The 15075-nt window shown below is 45.5% G+C and overlaps 1 protein-coding gene across 1 annotated transcript; it reads right to left on the bottom strand.

Moving 5' to 3' along the window:
- Positions 1 to 3056: 3056 nt before the first annotated feature.
- Positions 3057 to 14456, bottom strand: SERINC3 (serine incorporator 3). The gene is made up of 10 exons (XM_090065213.1): positions 14314 to 14456; positions 13511 to 13672; positions 11003 to 11196; positions 10306 to 10385; positions 9386 to 9523; positions 8526 to 8695; positions 6998 to 7088; positions 6468 to 6645; positions 5555 to 5779; positions 3057 to 4123 (listed from the first exon to the last, which is right to left on the bottom strand). The coding sequence occupies exons 1-10, from the start codon at positions 14350 to 14352 to the stop codon at positions 3985 to 3987; spliced, it is 1416 nt and encodes a 471-aa protein (XP_089921339.1). The 5' UTR covers positions 14353 to 14456; the 3' UTR covers positions 3057 to 3984.
- Positions 14457 to 15075: the final 619 nt, after the last annotated feature.

Below are 15075 nucleotides of genomic sequence, written 5' to 3'. Positions count from 1 at the left end.
TAATAAATATCACAGACATACTTCTTAAGGTGCCACCAGAAACTCATTTGTTTCAGAATCCTTTTCAAATTTTCTAATGTAAGCTTTACATTTTAAGTTGTGTAAATCAGTGTGAGCTGCTATTAATTTCTAGACTCTTCCTCAGTGGAATGTTGAAAATGGAAGTTCTGAAATTCCAAATCCACTGTCACAGTGCGAAGACTTTGAAATTTGGAAAAGAAACCTAAGATAGAGACAGCTTAGGGAAGAGGACCTGGAATCCACAGGAGAAGAGATCAGTGCAGTTCCTACACAAACACTCTCGAATGCAGGAGAGAGTATCAAAAGACACTGGAGAGACGCACGGGTTTTGCTGGAATCTGTGTAGTTTTGTGCTACATGGAACTGGTGAAAAACAATTATTTCCATTTTAGGGAAAAAAGTCATCAGGTTTGTGTTTTTTCACCCCCAATCAGTGTGGAATGCTCAAAATCGCAATTTCCTTTTCACAGACTAAAAACTGAATCAGCGGATACCAGCCCCACATGGCCTGTGCCCTCATCTCCACTTTGAAAAATTTCCAAGTAATTTTTCTTCAGGGAAAGATGGCATGATAAGTGAGTGGTGGGAGATTGTCCTCTGTGCCCTAGAGTGATGCCTTATCTGAAAGCGCAGTGGTATTGTGGCACATCTGGATGTGGCTTTCCACCATCACAGAAAGTATGACTTCTTAATTTGTTGAATTCAGGATTGTGGCTCTAACTGGGACATCCAGATGTGATGGTGGGGACTTCAGGAGCTGTGTGTCAGATTCCCCACCACTGGACTGGTTTTCTACCTCCCTTGCATGATCAGATACAGGCTCTGCTACCTTATCCAGTGCCTATTCTGGAGAGTTAGCAGTTATATATGAAGTCAAGAGTGCAGTGGCATGAGGTAGTTGCAGCACTGGAGTGGGCAAGACAAGTCTAGAAGCATCTTTATATCTATGTGAAAGAGCAGAGGGAACAGTTCTTTCAACAGCAACTGAAACAGCCCCAACTTGGGGCTTATCTTACTCCTGAGCTTTTGGGCCCAGGAGAAAGGGTCTTTCTTAACCTGTCTGTTAATTGGGAACTAGGACTTATAATGCTGCTACCTCATGTTAGCTTCCAGCTCCACACAATGCAAATATGGATGTTAGTGTAAAGTACCCAAAACCACTTTGAACAGCTCCTGCTCTTCCTCTGTCCCTGATCCTCCTCCTGAAGAAGCTGTGAAGAGTCCATCAGTATTTATGGTCAATATCTGAAATGGCTTTATCCACATTTTGCTCTTTCATTGGCAGGGGGTGAGGGGAACAAGGGAGCCCTGTGTGCTCAGTAATCTTGGGAGCTATGCTGAAGGCCCTACTAGTCGTCCATCCAAGCTGGAGGGGAGGACACCAGCTAGAGCCAGGGCAGATTAAGAGCCGTTCACTGTCCCTTTCAGCACATGTGATGAACAACAGGCCAGCCACCCAGCCTCACAAGCTACATTCCAGCAAGTCACTGGACTACCATAATGTATACACAGATGACCCAGAATCACTCCGAAGTCCCCACAGGAACCAGATACCTCCCCCTCACTTACTCCACTTTCATGCCCTGAGATTTCTACACAACCCAGTCAGAACAGCTGGGAGATTTATGAAGAGTCTCTGAACACAGAACATGGTGGTGTTCTCTCATTAGAAAGAAACCAAGGAAAGAAATGAGTGAAAAAAGCAAATTTCATGTCATTCTCCAACCCCCAACCTAAATGCAGCAGTTAGTTGGTTAGAAGGGGCTGCACAAGTCATTCAAAAGTCATTTAGCTCGTGCCAAAGTAACATTCTTCCCCCTTGCTGCTATGCAGGGTGGTTCTTCCTTGTGTTGTAGCACTGCAGCCTGGGGATGACTGTGCTCAAAGGCTGCTATTTCAGCCAGGCAAGGTTCTTTGAGTAGATCTGATATCATTTATTAGACCAACTAAGTAGTTGGAAAAAAGTTCTTAGCAAACTTTCACATGCAGTCACCCTTCTTCAAGCACAGGAAGTCTTTGGTGCCGTTTCAGCCACTATTTCTCACTTTTTCACCTGCTGTTCCCTGGGCTTTCTTGGTCTCTGAGGAGGAGAAACCTGTTCCAATTTTGCATGAAGGGCTTAGTAATATTGCTTTCTTAATAGTTCTCCACCCTGATGCCTCAGAGATGGTGATTTTCTAGAGCAGACGTGACACACCAGGGATTGCATAGTGCTATCACGTTGTTCTTAGAAGTGGCTCTGCAGCAGGTATAGCAAGGAAATTACTTGTCTGATCCCTGTGTCACCCTCACTAACCAGCTTACACAATCTCTGACAGTCAGAGGCCACAAATGGCTTTTTCCTGAGCAGATGTGAAGCTTTGCAGACATGACTTAAGTACCCATCCACTCAACAAGGTCTCTTGATGTCAGCTTTTCCTATTGACTCTCTTTCCTCACCAACAGCACTAACAAAGAATCATACATGTGCAAGATAACTCTCTGTTTGAGATCATAACTAGGAAGGCCAATTCATGACCTTAAGAAGAAACGCAAATGTTAAGAAAAACCTTAAGGACGTGATAGCAGGACTAGAGCCATGTTCAAGTGAGAATTCAAACTAACAGCTATAAGAATAGCAAGAATTTAAGATGAAAGTCCAAATATTTCACATTTCACCACTATGTTACCTCAAACCTCATGCTATGAAATTGTTAGTGGAGGAGTATAAAAATCTACAAGGTGAAGTAACTCAGCTTACTTTGCTGGTCTCTGATTCAACATACAAGTTAATTTCATGAAATGCTGCAATATGACTCAAAGAGGATTAGAATGAATATGTATTAGCATGTCAGACCAGACCGTCTTTTAAACTGCATGACACACTGATTTATCAATTAACATACTTTTAAGCACATACACATCCTCTTGGATCTGAGGAACCACCCCAGCTGCTGTTGTTATTAACCATCCTTTTACCTCCTGTGGCATTTTGAATCACACAAATTTTCTTTGCTTCTTGCATTTGCCAGGAACAGAGTTCAAGAAAAGCTCTATACAATTAAAAATCAGTATTTTATTCAAATAAGTTTACAGTGCAAATGTCTTAGATGCCAAAATTGATAGCTGTGTACTACTACTTATAAGCATGCCATACAAATAAGCAGAAGAAACAAGCTTTGTTATTTTCACAGCATGATCTTCATTTTAAGGTTTCTGTTTTTGGGGGGGGGGGTTGTGGTTTTTTTTTTGTTTGTTTGTTTGTTTTGTTTTGTTTTTTGTTTTTTACAGACAATCACATATGCCCATCGGCAACAGAGAATATTTGGCAAACTTACTAAATCAAGAAGCAGTGTCCATAAAATTTGCCTCTTACAAACAAGCAATCTAGAAGTTTCTTCTGGAATAAACAGGACCTGCAATTAAATAGCTACCCAGCGTCAACACTTTGTTTTCCTTGCAGTGAATGCATAAGCTTCTACCCAGAAACAGAAAAACAGACAAACATTTGCAGTGGAATGTAGAAACAACTGTGCAGTATGGCTCATGCTTCCATGTGGACCATTAGTACACCAGTGCAGTGCGGTGAATAGAACTTGTTCTTTAAAATATATTACTTTGGGTTTAGCAAACATTATTCTTCCTCAATATTTTCTTCTGGGGCTATTGGTTAGTAGAGTTTTTTTTCTTCCATGCTTTAACAGCACAGCTGTTATACGTTTTTAAAAATGTGGTAGTAAGCAAATTTTACTTAGGCAGCAGGTTAAATAAAAACATATCAACATTAATATAGCTTAGATCATGCATCAAGCATTATGTGATCAATCAGGTTTCTAACCACCTGCAGGTAGTTTCAGTATGGGGTGGGGGAGAACAAAGGTACTATATGCCTTAGTTTCACAAAATAACTGAAGCAGTTGCGCAACCTTTTGGCTTTCAAAGGAGGCTCACACACTTCCACAATCTTGGACAAACCCAAAACATTTAACTGAAGTCTCGATTTGTAAGGACAAGAGGAGCCATTAATGTCCAGGCATAAAGGAGGAGGCAGACCCAGCTTGAAGTTATCTTCACCCACACAGCCGGCCACTTGCTTGTCATAGTTTTAAAGTCTGCATCAGGGCTACAATGGAAAAAAGAGAGTTGATTAGTGACCAATGGATATAGGCAAACACCTGTTCTCACCTCCCTCTCTAAGCTTCCGACTTTTAAGGTGCAACACATTTAGGACATTCTAAACACTCTACCTTACACTCTTACTCTTGTAAGGCAGGGGTTCCCAACCTTTTTATACTGAGGGCTGCAAACTCACTCAAAGAATTCTGGTGGACCAGGTACAAAAACAGTATCATTTACATATTTAAATTATTTTTTGTACATTGCGGGGGTAGCAAGAGAAGCTGGGTCTGCCTGGTAAGTCTGTTGTGGGGGACAGGGCATGAGGGGGCATAGATACAGGTCCCAATGGTGGGGGAGGGAGTGAGGCTGGGGCAAGGACTGCCCAGCTGTGACGGGGCACCAGACTGAAAGTTCCCAGGCTCCTTGCAAGGGTTTCCTCCCTCCTCAGCAGCTGCAGCCCAGGCTTGCACACCACCAGGACAGCTTCTTCCTCCAGCACTGAATTCCCCACCCCACACCATGCAAAGCCGCTCTCAGGCTGCACTGTACAGCCCTGCAGGTATTTGCTGCTGGGCCCCTGCACAAAGCAGGTGCTGCCAAGCTGCTTGCCCCAGCCCACCCTGCCTCGTGCAGATCTGGGGGCATGCACTCCCTGCCATGCCCTCTCAGGGTGCATGCCGCGGCAGAAGCCATCCACGCTGCCCCAGATGAACTGTGGCCTCCCTCCCAATCACACCACACCATACTTAAAAGCTGGACACAGTAAGGGCTGCACCAGGCTGCACTCCTGGCAGGCAGTGGCGGTGCTGGGAGCAAGGGCGATCAGGAGGCTGCAGCCACCCAAAAATTCACTGTAGCCCCTGCTCCCAGTGCTGTCACTGCCTGCCCAGAGTGCAGCCCAAACCCAGCTCACTCCACCACACACAGATATGGGGGCATACGCCTCCCCCGTGCCCTTCCACACAAGCAATGGGGGCTGCCATAGGGATGGGCTGGACAAGGGGTGCGCAGCAGTGGAAGCTGCCTGCACATCCCGAATGAGCCACAGCTCTGTCCTGCGCTCTACCCAGAAACAGCCCAGCGCTGTCCTGGCCCCAGCCCAACCCGCACAAATCTGGGACCACGCACTCCCCCCATGCCCTTCCAGGGTGTGTGCAATGGTGGCAGCTGCCCAGACCTCCCAGACAAGCTGCGCTCCATGCCTGCTCCGGCCCCAGCAGTCCCACTCCCCCCCTCACTGCAGGGGTCTACAGGAGCAGGACTAGTGCCACAGCCTAGCAGCCAACCCTTTTGCAGCCTGGTACCAGGCCATGGCCTGGTGGATGGGAACCGCTGTTGTAAGTGATCACCTAAAGCAACCACAAGAGGTCTCTGTCCACAACTGTGCATGTCTCCTGCCACCTAGTACTGAGCATATTCCAGCCTATGTTCTTACCTGTACCAGTTAGTAAGAGTCATCATGATATACAGAGCGGCAAGGAACAGCATGAAGTGAAAGAAAGCATAGCTATACTGAACGCCTTCCGTCTCATTGTCTGCAACACGACGGACTGCTTCTTCTCCAGCTCCACCACTTGCCCCCACACCATCTTCCAGGATGGCACTATCACTTCCAGACAGAATCAGCTTGCTCACCTGGCTGTTACTGGAAGAGCGGATGCTGCAAGTGACCCAAAGAGAAAACTATTAAAAATCTGCATTTAAAGATCATGGCATTTAAAAGTTGTTAGAGAACACAATGCCTAAGCAAGACATGTTGCAAATTCTAGTGATATTGTTTGTTCCTTTGGAAAAGCCAACAATCTATTTCCATCCATGCTTCAGAACAATGACCTACTCTTTGAAGACATAACACATGGGACCTGACACCCTTCTTGGTCATCTAGTGTAGTAAAAAGCACCAGTGGCTCCAGCTGCTACAGGATCAGGCAATTCATTCAGATCCCAGCTAGCATGGGTGGAAACACTGTGCTGTGCTGTGTAACCCATCAGGTGAGGAAAATACCTTCCCCTACATATATCTGGGTTTTTTAGTGTGGTTTGGATATGTCTGTTCAGACACAGCTTTTCTACTATTCGTTTAAATGACTATGCAGCATTTTTTCATCCTCTAACCCTTCATTATCTTACAGCCTATTTAAGCTTCCACCTTTTTCCCTTTAATGAATTACAGGAACTGGGGCTGATGCAGCCTGTATCTTCCCAGGATATAGAATGTAATGGTAGTAATCCATTTTTTGTTTCATTTGCTCACAAAGTCAACAGAATCTGCAATACAGGTAAATTTCATTCACAAACCAAACCTCGACAACAAGTAGGCAAGACATTTAAAGCGATTCAGGTCTTACCTAGAATATAAGAGACAAACGACAAAGATAATAAGGCCCAAAATGCTCTGTGCATCCCACCACTGCAAGGACTTTGGTGGAGCTGGAGTGGCAGGTATGACAGTTGTGTTAGGTGGAGCTATTGTGGATGTAGTTATCTGTGTGATGATGTTTAACAAACTCGGGTTACAGCTTCGATCTGAAAAAGGTTCGAGACACCAACAGAAAGACAAACTTTGATATCAATTTGTCTCATCTTTCATCAGCCAAGTTCCCTCTGACCTACTCTGGAATTCCCCAAAAGCCTAAGTACCAGGAAGGTCTTTCATCCCTTTACTTGATGAGACTGGGCAAAAATATTTCATAAAGCATTTACAGTTTTGCAAGGCTTCCCACTGCTCAGTTTTGGAAACACCGAGGCCATCAGAAACAGCCTGAATTCTGGACTTGACAAATGACTAGTAATAACACAATCACTTATTACAAATGTGAAACCCACCAACAGACTGTTTGTTTTAAGAATGGAATAACCAAGACAAGTGGATGCTTACCTGGTTCATTAGACATGGCTGACCAAGTGAGATACACGGTGTATAGAGTGATAACAGAAGACTGCAGAAGGCCAGAGCGTGGCTGGTTTTCCTGTTTAAAGACAAAATGCCCTCCTTACAGTCAAAAAGGAAGAATTTCACACATAGAAATCTTAATTCCTACAGATTTGACTAACGTTTAATGATCAGCAGAAAATCCTTCAGACTTTGAAATTAAGACTACGTATGACAGCAGACAATGCAGGGGCCGGGCCACAGGGCAAGGACTGTAAACTGGTAGGTAATGACCAGTGTTCTCCACTTAGACAGAAAGAGCAGCTGAAGGCACATGTTTATTCCTTCTGACCCAAGCATGCAGAAGTTCACAGCATCTTGATCATCAGTTTTTAGTCAGTCTCTAATGCAGACTCTAACTGTAGCAGGTCTACAAACAAATCTACGGTTCAAACAAATGTATGAGTGATATCCAGCAATACCCTGCTGTAGATTAATAAAGTGATTCAAAACAGGCTTGGGGGAAGCACTGGAACATCCAAACGTGAGATCTACGTGTATATCCAATAGTCTGCAAAAGGTGTCTGAATAGCAGCACTAAACGTGGTGATGTTCCATTTGATATACAGGCAGAAAGATTAGTTCTACTACAGATGCCAACAAGTCAAAGGAATATGCCTATTTAGAATGGCACTGAGCTAATTTCTATGCTCAATTTGTACATGAAAAACCTCAGGAAGACCAAAAGGCAAAATTAGAATTTGTGGCAGCAACATAAATGATTAATGCAATAAAAACTTGATATCAGTTTGTCTGGCAACTGCTTTCGATTAGGGCAAAGGTTCATGTGTTTTCTTTTCATGGTGAGGAACAAAAGAGTAACATTTTAGAAACACCGAAGTAATTTGACAACCTAAGTCTTACTGATGTATATTTCAGATGAACTGGAGAGGTCATAGATTTCAGATGCATGACAGCACAACAGCCAAGACAACCATAAAAAAAAAAAAGTTGCGTAGAAAAGCATAATTAGTAACTGGGTGCACAGTACTTCAGCTGTCTTTACTGTAATGCTTGAAACATGAACAGTATCTTGTGACAAACTGACTCTCTAAAGATGCCAGGAAGTTGTCCATTGTCCGCAGTTTAGTAACCACAGCATTACACCGTTTAGAAATAAGCAGAAAGCACAGAGTAGAGGAAGCTTGTCTGGGCTACAAAGCCTCCGCTATTGCTATGCTGACAGAGCCACCTAGTGGAGAGTAGAAATGTAGACTGATAAGTTTTTCTGGACAATGGATATTCCTTGCCCATGCATCCAAGTCAACAAAAGCACACTAGCGAGAATGCAGCAAGGGTGGCAATTTTGTCCATGCAGCTACGCTGACAAAGTGCTGTAGTAAAGACCTGGTCAGATGCATCAGATGGAACAGATAAGTATATTTTCACTGCTTCCTGTTACAAGCAAGATTTTTTTGCAGATTATCTATCTGCTGAAGAACTGAACTTAAAAGCCCACAAAAATATTTAGTACCTGAACTTTTGGGAGGATAGAGATGATGGAAACAGCAATGCACAGGATCAAATTAATACTTATGAAGAACTTGTTCTCAGTGCAGCCATCAGGTTTTGTGTAGAATATGTAGAAAAGCACAAAGCCAGTGACTGATACGATGTAGAAGAGGCCTGTACAGGATAGTAAAGCTAAAGAGAAAAGACAAAATGTTAGCTCTCACAATCAGTGTAGAAACACATGCTTCTTAAGTGCCCCAGGAAGGAGACTGATCAGCTGAAACCATTCCCCTCACCCAGCCTGGTTGGGGCAATCTCTACCCTACTCTTCCTCCCAATATAAGCACCTCAAAGAAAAGTTACAATGCACGTTTACCTAAACTTGTACAACAATTCAGTGTTAATGTGGTTTGTTTGTTTTTTTGAAGATCTGTCCTATTACGTTAACCTACAGCATTACCATCATCAAGCCTATAGTATACCTCAGGGAAAAGGGTTTAGCCGACTTGTCCATGGATTGAAAGGAGTTCATGGCAAACTGAGAAGTAGAATTTGGAAGTTCCTATCTGTTTGCCCCTACATTCAGATCAGATCTCTCATAACTAGACAAGAACCTTTAGTGATGCTTATATGACCATTACACCAGTCTGTGACAAACAGGGCCTGCTTCTTATTGTACAAGGACAAGACCAATATACAGATATAGATATAACAGGACAGCATGGCGGCTATGAGCGCCTCATGTACCCATTCAGTTTTAAGTATGTGACACAGACCATGTTTTAGCAAGGCTACATCTTGCTTTCATGTGTAAGTCATGCAGGTAGCATTCTGTTAGTCTCTTCCAGTTGATATTTTGCACTTCCTAGCTGAAGAACCTACCGGCATACCAGCACCTGGAGTTTCCTTCCTCCATTCTCTCCACCCAGGACTCATTCCAAGAATGAGCAAAATCCACAAGCAGCACCAGCTGGATGAGGATGAAGCAGAAGGCTCCAGCAGTGCCAATGCCAAACCATGCTAGAAAGGAAAATGCAGAGTATGAAGTTCTCTCTCATAATCTGTGTATTTAGTATGGAGAGAAATTATCCTGGGATAATAATGCTGAACATGAGATGGCTTATATACAAATGGTGAAAGCACAGCCTAGAACTACCCACTTGGAAACTCAGACACCATGACTTCCTGCAATATTACATTTGCACTTAATTCTAGAGCATGTAAGTAGTTTCAATTACTCCAATGGAAATGCCCATATGAACCTAGTCAAATACACACAGAAGAATTTTTATGTAATTTCCCCATCATTGTACATGTCTTTGGTGATAAACTTAACCACCCCCCTCAGTCCCCTAAACCAGATAGATATTAGAACTAATTGTAAATGTACACTCCCTTAGAATCACTGACTGATATCATCCACACAAAAGCTCTCCAAAAGAGATCCCTACAACATGGGGGGGGGGGGAATGTTTTGAAGCTTCCACTAATATAAACAGTAATAGAACAGGCATAAAGTCATTCCTTAGTCAACTTGACCCTTGGGACTAAAGGATAGAGTTCTGCATTATAAATATGCAGCTTGGTCCCATTTGAGCCATGGCTGCTACGCCTCAAGGGATAAATTGCTTACTCCACTAACTTGCCAAGTTACTGGAACATTTGACAGTCATATAAGATTGTAAAGAAGGGGCTGTGCTGCAAACATAACGTGGAATATGCTGACTACACCCACATCCCAACTTGCAAAAATGGTTTGCATTTCCAAGAAAACATTCCATGACTGTATGCATAAGCCGTACCTCTTGTGAAAGGCCCTTCAGGAATATAGAATGCTCCAACCATGATACCAACGATGGCTGCTATTTTGAAGAACCAGAACCTTGAGACAGAGACAAAGATCTGTTGGAAAACACTGGTCCCACAGTCTACAACATGTCACAAGTGAACAATGAAAGTGGTTGCTGAAGAGAGAGTCTCCTAATAAAGATAGAGCAGACATATGTAGCATATTTAGGGATACTTTAGGGAGTAGACTTCCTAGGCTAGGTGGTTGTTGGTTCATAAACAATGAAAACTACACAGGCAGGAAGGGTGATCCATTAATAGAAATGGGTTCCTGGTAGGGAATTTTTTTTTTTTTTAATTTTTATTTATTTATTTTACTTTCCTACTAAAAGCTGAGGATGGCAGTTTTAAACTAAGGCAGACTTCAAAATAAACATTTTTTTTCCCTAAAAAATAAGAGAATACATGATTTTTAGCCAATTCCAAAGTTACCCACTGACTTTCAGCTGTCTGTAAGTTAGAAATGTGGTACAATGAGAAGGCACTCACCAATTTAGAGACTCTGCTCTTTAGGCAAATCAGCAAGATACTAATGACTAAGTTAGAGCTATAAATGCATATAAACTAAAAAGGTCACTTTGTTTGGGGAAGAAGGCAGGAAGAGAGAGATGGCAATAAGGTAAGCAGCAAGTCAGCTGAATGAACACATACCCATTGTGCACCGAGGCTCTTGGATCATTACTAGTCTTCACTTGTATCATAAGCAAAGAGAAGATAAAAAAAAACACTGCCATAGCAAAGCTGATGCGATACACTGCTCTGTAGCCCACCAGCACCTCGCAATTAACAAAGCCATTCAGGTGTGGTAGCCGGGTATGAAGTTCCTCATCACAAAATCCAGGCACCTGAGTAAGAAAACAAAAAAACAAAACAAAACAAAACAAAAACAAAAAACTTATAAGTTGCACTTCACAGACCATAGTCACAAACACGTGGAATATGTAAATAATGCAAGGTTCTCAGCCAACTTCTATCCCACAACTGATAAGAAAGGACTTCCCATCTGGCCAAACAAAGAGTCTTATGTCATCTTTCCCCCCACATAACATCTCTATGCAAGCAAGATGTGCCATTCAGATTAACCATGGAATTCTCCAGACTAGAGACAGTCTTCAAAACATGCACCTTTTTTTTTTTTTTTAAGGGAAAATACCAAACGGGAATCCACTTAGCACACTTCAGTCTATTAAATACCTTTGCCTACTCCTGTCTGTAAGCCCTCATGGCACCCAACTCTGGCCACAGGCAGATAGCTGGATTTTTAGGCAGGACCCTAGTAACACTGTTCCATGAATACCTTTTGTTGTTCCACATGCTAGAGGGTCACCACCCTAACTCTCCCTCTAGTTGAGATGTGTTTACCTGTTTGAGGAATTAATCAAAAGGGCAGGAAGAGATGAAGACAGAATTAATTATTTAGTTTAAGTCACTTCTTCAGAAGCATAAAATCAAAGTGAACTGGCTTATGGAAAGAGGATCTGCAACACAGCAACACATGCTTCAGACTCTACTACTAAAGAAAATGTAAACTTAGAAGAAAAGCAAGCACTGCGTCCACCTACATTTCAGTGAGGTACATGTGTAAGATCATAATAAACCATTATATAAATATAAAAATAAATAAATCAGATAATTCTCTCTCTCAGGTGGGGCCCCCTATGCATCTGAAAGAAAGCTGAGCAAAGAAATTGGTTTGGTGGCTGGGACACATGATTTATGAGGAAAGGCTGGGGGAACTGGAGGAGGAAAAAAGACAAAAACAAAAAAAAAAAAAAACAACAGAGGGGATTTGATAGAAGCCTTTAACCACCTGCAGGGTAGCTCCAAAGATGGAGCTAGACCAGGAGTGGGCAAAATACAGACCGTGTGCTGGATACAGCCTGCAGAGGCGCTTTGTCCGGCCCGCAGTGGGTCCCTTGGTCCTGCCTGGCTGTGGTGTGTTCCACGACCCCTTGGGCATGCAGTGGAGCTGAGGCGGCTCCATGGCTAGACTAACTTTCTAGGCAGCAGTGACATTCTGGCTGTGGCTGCTGCTGGCCTCAGCCCTGCAGTACCAGCAGGGACCTACATGCAGAGCCCCAACCTGGTCCGCCTTGCACCTGCTCCAGACTCTCCTGTGCAGGCTCAGCAGCGACAGCTGCTAGGCAGAACTGTTGGGGAAAAGCAGCGCAACCCCCCATTTTGCTGCTGCTGGGAAGTTCTTGGTACAGCAGCCCAGAGCCCGCACCACACTGGGCTGCACCGAGAACTGCCTGCCAGCAGGTTAGAGGAAGGGACTGCTTTCTCCCTCACGCCAAGCAACAGTTTCTGCTCAGTAACCGCCGCTGCTGAGCTTGGATGGGCGACTTGGGAGCTGGCGTGGAGCACCAGGCTGGAGTTGCGCGTACAGGTCCCCACCAGCACCAACTGAAAGGAGCCACCCCAGCCTCACTGTGCCCAGGGGGCAGCAGGACATGCCAGGGCCGGGCAGTACAGGCTCCGGATTGGTGCAGGGCAAGGGCAGGTGCTGACTGGCTCGGGGGGGGAGGGGGGGGGCAACATGCAGACAGCTCTCATGCACACCCCACCATATCCTCAAACCCTCCTCCACAAGCCCCACAACCACCCATCCCCCCACCTCTCAGGGGAGCCCCGCTCACTGCTACATGCACACACCCCCAGCCACCCCTCCCCACATACCCACCCACATCTACGCACACCCCCAAATCCCCCTGCACCCCAACATACAAGAGTAAGACTTCTGCCTGCCCCTGAACTAAACTGTTCTCAGCAGTGAGAGATGACAGAACAAGGAGCAATGGTCTCAAGTTGCAGTAAAGGAGGTTTAGGTTGGATAGTAAGAAGAAAACTCACTAGCAAGGTGGTGAAGCACTAGACCAGGTTACTTAAGAGAGGTGGTAGACTCTCCATCCTTGGAGACTTTTAAGGCCCGGCTTGACAAAGCCTTGGCTGATATGATCTAGTTGACAATAGTCCTACTTTGACCAGGGACTGGACTAGATGACCTCCTGAGGTCCCTTCCAACCCTAGTTTTCTAGGATTCTATGAGACATGGAAGTTTTCATGTCCACCGTAACCCACGCTTAATAAACAGAACTGGCGTCCTCCAAAATGAATTGTAGCTTTGTCACACATAGATCACAAGAGGCTTTTCCACACCTTTTTCAGCTGCAATTCCATTCCTGGTGCCAGCATAATGCAGGCCACGAGGGTGCTGAGGAACAGGAGGAAGGCATAGATAAGACGTGTCACTGTCGAATTCTTGCTGTTCGGACAGCATCGGCACAGCAAACACGAGGCACCGCTGCACAGGCAGGGAATCTGAAGGAGAAGCAGGGGAACTGTGAGGACATTTCCCCATACATTACCCCTCTTGAGAGAGAGCTGAACACGCCAAGCAGCAAACAGCCCACAATCCAGCTGGATATCCAGAAACAGCCAGCGCATGGGGTCCTTCCTGCTTTGAACCAGGATAAAGCAGGAAGTGTAGTCACGGGGCTCTTCTTTTAAATGTGTCATGAGGCCTCCAGCTTTATACAGGGACTACAGGTCATAAAAATGTACCAGCCAAGCACATCTCTGTTTACAAATGAAACAGAAATATAGCAGTGGCACACCACCTGTGGTTACACCAGGGCCTTTTACACCATCAACCACCAGGCACCTTACGACACAGGTCTTGCAGAATACAAAACCCACTGACAGGAACTGAAACAACAGTGGACAAGCTCGGACACGCGGTCCTGCAGCCTTCCCTTTTCTCTGTAAGACACAACTCATCACGTGCCCGAGGCCAGGCCTGACCAGGGCCGCGGCGGGCCTCACCGCCGGCACGACGGAGCGCTAGGAGCTGCTTCTGAGCGCAGCGCGGGAGCGATGGCATTCCCCGGCAGGCGCCGCCCCGGCGCAGCGGCCCGTCGGGCCAGCCCCGCCCGCGCCCCGGCGCCGCGCTCCCCGCTCACCCAGCTGGCCAGCGAGCAGACCCCCAGCACGGCCCCCATGGCAACGCCGCAACTGCCCCGCCGAGCCCTAACAGCCGCCGCCGCCCTCCGCTTCCAGCTTCAGCCCCCGCCCGTGATCACGGCTCCGCTCCGCCCCGCGCTCATTGGCCGTCTCCAGGATGTGACGCACACCCGGAGGAATGCTCGGTGCGGGCGATGGCCAATGAAGAGGCCGGGAGCCGCCCGGGGGCGGGGAGAAGGTCCTGTTGTTTTCGAGACTGAATTCTGTCTGCTAGAATCTTGCGCGGCGACGTCACAAAGCAGGAGGCTCTCATTGGCTCAGAGCCCTCAGTGGGTGGTATCCACCCTGCGGCTGCCGGGGTGCTGGTGTGGAGGCAGCGGGGCGGCCTCTGGAGGTGCCCAAGCCCCGAGTCCTCAGCCGTAGTGCCCTGGGGGGAGTCGCCAGGCATGATGTTGATGCAAAAGATTGCGGTTTGTTTCTTGGAGGCTCGCAAAGAATCTCAGACACAGTCATTTAGCAGCACAAGAGGTGTATTTGCAAATAGGGTCAGAGCAGAGTCAAAAACTCAGATTACTCTGAACCCCCCAAGGAATTTTTGCAGGCTGTATTTATCTTTTTCCTCCTGGGCACGTGTGCAGAAACAGGAACTCTTACAGCTCATTTCTGTTTCATACAAACATATATGTGGTTACATCACTACATCCATCGCATGTATATTATAATTAACTACTTAAGTATGCAGGGCGGAGGTAAATATGCAT

The sequence above is a fragment of the Crocodylus siamensis genome, chromosome 10 (genome assembly GCF_052110815.1).
Source record: "Crocodylus siamensis isolate JL-2025a chromosome 10, ASM5211081v1, whole genome shotgun sequence".
Taxonomy (NCBI): domain Eukaryota; kingdom Metazoa; phylum Chordata; order Crocodylia; family Crocodylidae; genus Crocodylus; species Crocodylus siamensis.
The sequence above is the reverse complement of the archived record's forward strand: the minus strand, read 5'-3'. Positions and strand labels throughout refer to the sequence as shown.

Excerpts from the sequence above, each read along its gene's own strand:
- SERINC3 (XM_090065213.1), bottom strand. The coding sequence starts at position 14,352 with ATGGGGGCCGTGCTGGGGGTCTGCTCGCTGGCCAGCTGG. Across the intron at positions 10,386-11,002 it reads AGAGCCTCGGTGCACAATGG|GTTCTGGTTCTTCAAAATAG; the intron begins GTATGTGTTCAT and ends CTCTGTCTCAAG. Across the intron at positions 9,524-10,305 it reads TGAAGGGCCTTTCACAAGAG|CATGGTTTGGCATTGGCACT; the intron begins GTACGGCTTATG and ends TTTCCTTTCTAG.